General features: G+C 45.5%; 1 protein-coding gene across 1 annotated transcript in view; it reads right to left on the bottom strand.

Annotated features, from left to right (window-relative positions):
* CLTRN (collectrin, amino acid transport regulator) overlaps window positions 1–1,715 on the bottom strand; it is a 34,939-nt gene extending 33,224 nt beyond the window's left edge. Inside the window, exons 1-2 of the mRNA XM_004709944.3 lie at window positions 1,575–1,715; window positions 1,200–1,258 (exon numbers count right to left, since the gene is read on the bottom strand). Of these exons, the coding sequence (XP_004710001.1) occupies window positions 1,200–1,258; window positions 1,575–1,632 (117 nt within the window). The 5' untranslated portion in view covers window positions 1,633–1,715. The remainder of the gene's footprint in view (window positions 1–1,199; window positions 1,259–1,574) is intronic.
* Between the last annotated feature and the right edge of the window lie 3,055 nt (window positions 1,716–4,770).

Genomic DNA, 4,770 nt, shown 5'->3' with positions numbered 1-4,770 from the left:
GGGGGGGTGGGGGTGCGGGGGGTGCGGTTCTACCTCCTTAAGATCTTTCAAAGCACAAACAGTTTATGCCAATTCTTTTGTGAAACTTTCTTCAATTCTTCTCAAATCTCAACATAACACTATGAAATAAACCAGACAGAAACTGTCCAGTTTGCTACATGATTTTTGGAAAATACCAAAACCATGCATTTTCTAGCATGTACTATAGATTAAACACTTTAAGCAAGCCCATCATAGTAACAATTTCTATTTTACTATGACCTGATTTTAATTTGGTAAGAAGGTCTCATGGTGTAATGGTTAATCACTCTGCTGTAAACCACAAGATTGGCAGTTTGAACCCCTCAGACACCACAAGACAAAGATGTGGCAGTTTCTGTCCATGAAGATGGACAGCCTTGCAAACCCTATAACCAAATCAAAACTCAATGTCACCGGGTCAATTTGGCCCATAGTGACCTATAGGACAGAGTAGAACTGCCTCTGTGGGTTTCCAAGACTGTAACTCTTTAAAAAAAATTTATTTGGGAGCACTTATAGATATTATAACAATCCATAATTCAGTTAAATCAAGCATAGCTGTGCAGTTGTTGCCACCATCATTTTCAAAACATTTCCTTTCTCCTTGAACTCTCTGATACCAGCTAAGACTGTAACTCTTTACAGGAGTAGAAAACCTTGTCTTTCTCTGGAGGATCAGTGATGGTCTTGAACTACTGACCAACGATTCCTGGTGGGTTAGCAGCCCAACGAATCCATAACCCACAACACCAGGACAGTTGTACTCTGCCCAACAGAGCACTACGCGTTAGAATCAACTCAGCTCAACAGCATTGGGTCTTTTGTTTGTTTCTCTTCTAATCTATGCGTGCTTTGTTAAGGAGCCCTGGTGGCATAGTGTTTAAAGCACTCAGCTGTCAAAATAAGTCATCAGTTCGAACCCACCAGTGGCTCCATGGGAGAAAGATGAGGCAGTCTGCGTCCGTAAAGGGCAGTTTTACTGTGATAGGGTCCTTAGAAGTGGGCATGGTCTCTAAGGCCCACAGCAACATTTCTACTTGAAGGAGACATCAGATGTGAGATCTTCCGAAAAGATCTAATCGAGTTTAAGGTTGCTATGCAGAGAGGCTCATTAATACAAGCAGCACAAGGTTAGTAGACAACAGAACGAAAAACAAACTTCTGCGTGTGGAACTTACGGATTGATCTCCCAGAGCTGTTTTGATGCTAAGTCTCACTTTAAACGCATTCTCTGCATCTGCCGGAAAGAGAGAGAGAGAGAGCAGTGGACAATCACAAATCTGCTACAGCGAGCCTGATAAATCCTACAATTTCATGTCTCTGACATCACAGCCCAGCAGACTACAATTACACTGCCCAAATCGGCCTGTAAGTTTAACCCCAATCATCTTAGATGGGGAACATGCTTTCTGTCCCATTGGATCAAACGGTCACAGGCTTTACTTCAAGTCTCAGCACAGCTAGAGATTTTTACTCTTTTTAAAAATGCTGTTAAGTCAAAGCTATGCCATTCCGAAAACTCTTCCTTTGTTTTTGGTTTCAAGACAACGTACCTGGTTTGCAGAGTTCGGCATGACTTGCAGTCACTAAGAGAAAGAGAAGCCACAGCATTCTCGCTGAATGGAAAACACAAGGCAAACGGAGAGCAAATACCCACCCTCCACTTGGAGCTCTCCTCGCCTTTCTGTGCAGGATTAGAATATCCGAGAAGCAAGCCAACCACCACCTAGGAGGTTTAATGATTAACCCCCATCCTTTGGGCTAATGCTTTCACCGAAGCAGCCCCTCGCCTGTCAGTTATTTACAAAACCTCTGTTTGGCCTTCCGATCAGTCCTATCCTTGCCAAAGCCCCCCTCAGGAGGGGAAGGCATCCTCTGCGAGACTCCAAGTGGGAGCCGCCCCTGCCCCCTCTGGTCTTGGCTGGGTCCCTGCCGGGTGGACGGCAGCCAGTCCTCTCGGGTGCTTGTCTTGGAGGTGAACTGACGTCTTTTCAGGCCTGAAATATTTGCTTCGCGGATAGGCTATCACAATGTGGAAAGCCAGCACCACTCCTTTCTGTTTCTGGGGAACAAAGGGTGCCCTTCCAAGCGTGGCCCCACCTGACTCTCGTCTCTTCAGGTAACCACCCCAGGACTGTTTTCCCCCTTCACAAGGCACTGTTGGCTCTGCTCAGCACCAGGGGATGAAAACGTAGTTCATGGCGCCCAGCAGTGCTGGCCAGTGGGACATCCGACAGGGAAGGGCAGGCCCACGACTGCAGCCACTAGACCTGAGAGGCCACTGACTAACTGAAGTGATGCTGGTGCTGAGAATGTGAGTTTTTTAGGGAGTTCATTAGTGTAGCTACTGAATTTAGTTATTAAGAACCACCTATTATGGAAGACCCTGGATGAGACGGATTGACGCAGTAGCAACAATGGGCTCAAACAACAATCGTGAGGCTGGCATAGGACTGGACAGTGTTTCCTTCTGTTGTGCAGAGGGTCGCTATGAACCGGGATCAACACAACGACACCTAGCAACAACAACACTATACACCAGGTTCTCTGGATCATTCGTCTAATCCTCAAGCCAACACCTCAAAATTGCTATTGTTATGAAGCTCGAAGCAGTGTCACTGAGTCTCCCATGGAGGAATTGGCGAAGTGGTTACTGCATTGGTGTGGATGCTTACGCCGCCCGTTTTTTTCCTTAATTCGTTTATTTCCTTTTCATTGTTTCACCAACATACAATGCATATATCGCCCATTTCACGAGTACAAGCACATGCATCAGAGTTGTGCAGCCATCGTCACGATCCATTCCAGGATGGTTCTTCCTCCTTGAACTCCTTGCTGTTGGCTCTCCATCTCCCACCCAACTCCCCGGACATGCCCCTTTGGAATGACTAAGTAGCTGTTGTCTCTGTGTGTTTTCCTATCCTGGGTTTCATACGTGGAAAAGCATACGAAATCCAAACAAAACAAAACAAGTGGCCCAACAATGACAGAATCCAACCTCAGTCAAAAACACAGCCGAAACTCTTACAGAACCGGAACGACCATACGTTGCATCAAGAGGAAGCTCAGTGACCAGTGTCACATTTGGACCTAACTTCAACTGCAGGGATCCACCCCACATTGGACTCTGCCTGATAACCAAGCCTTTCTCGTTTCATGTCCGAAGCGATTCACCAGAGGCTTAGTCCTCGTGGGGGATCCTGCGGATGGGTTTGGGGTTTTCACTGTCATCATAGCCTTCTGCAAGCCCACTGTTCCAAATTGAAGCTCTAATACCATGCCCTCCACCAGGTTCAGGTTTAATTATTTGCAAACCTTGGATTACATAGGCCTGTGTGTTTCTTCTGTGTGGACTCAGCTGTCACCCCACTGAAATGGCTGTTTGCTTTAGACCACCCTTTAAGACCTCAGATGCTATTCGTTCTGATAGCTGGGCACCACCTTGTCTTTCACCGCCTTTGGCTATGACACTCTTATCTTCCGTGATCACTTCATGGGAGTGGGTATTGAGCATCACTATATTTTAAACCTTACTCCTGTGATAATCACTTCCATATGAGGAGACTGAGGGTCTAGTGTTGGTGTTGACGGCCAGAGGGGACAGTGAGCGGTAGGTCACTTTCACAACCAAGCTGACTACATGTGATTTTTCTCTTCACCACACCAACTCCTTGAGTCTCAAAACTGCCATGGCAACAAAACCTCAGAGATGCTCTGAGGATTGAAAAGATGTTTTCTCGTGGTGAGAGGCCCCCAAAAGGGAGAGGCCTCCAGAATGAGCTGGGTCAATCCAGTAATGTCACCATGGAATGAAAAGGTCATTTCCTATGAGGAAGACCTGGGTGGGTGGGTGGGGGGAATATATCAGCCTATATGGAAACCACCTCGTGAAATGATAAGCCTAGATAAAGTTGTCATTGGAACCAGTCAATAGTCCTAGAGGTTGAGATGGTCACAAAGCAGGGCATGTACTGCTAGTCTTTGTTTAAACCAAACATAGAACTCGCATTTGGCCAACTATTATGTCAAAGGGACGAGGGTCCGTCTCTTTTGGCTTTTCCATGTATGGGACTAGGATGGCAGAGTCAGATGAGGGGGAGCTGCTCAGGGTACACTAGCCTGCAAGGAAAGACGCTTTTCTTTTGAATTCAAATTCTTCAAGGCACGTGGTCTCATGAGGGGCCCAATGCAAGAAAAAAATCAATAAACAATCTGTACAGAAAATACAACTAAGAAAAAAAGCAATTCTTGCCCATAATACCACCAGCCTGGATGAACACCAGTAATACTTTGTAATATTTGGAAGATGCCTTTCTTAACATTGGATCTTCTTTTGGCTCCCACTGTGAATTACAGATACAGATCTTTTGAAAAACAAAATTGCAACCTACTATCACCTTTTTTCTGAACTTGACATTGTACTGTAACACTGCATGTTGTGTTTATATTTAGATCTTCCTCCAGAATATTGCTCTACTTCTTCCATGTGGGCTTTGTTGCTTCACAGCTAAATGGCCACTTGTTTACCTTCAAGACTTTAAGACCCAGGTGCTGTATCTTTTGATAGCCAGGCACCATCAGCTTTCTTCACCACATTTGCTTATGCACCCATTTTGTCTTCAGCGATCTTGCCAGGAAGGTGAGCATCACAGACAGTGGGATTATAAGAACGAAGTGTTCTTGCGTTGAGGGAGTACTTGAATAGAGTCCCAATGTCCATCCACTACCTTAATACTTAACATATATATA

The sequence above is a fragment of the Echinops telfairi genome, unplaced genomic scaffold, assembly GCF_000313985.2.
Source record: "Echinops telfairi isolate 266 unplaced genomic scaffold, ASM31398v2 ScPeMD7_53;HRSCAF=182, whole genome shotgun sequence".
Lineage (NCBI taxonomy): Eukaryota > Metazoa > Chordata > Mammalia > Afrosoricida > Tenrecidae > Echinops > Echinops telfairi.
Note: the sequence above shows the minus strand (reverse complement) of the source record. Positions and strands in the feature narration are given on the sequence as shown.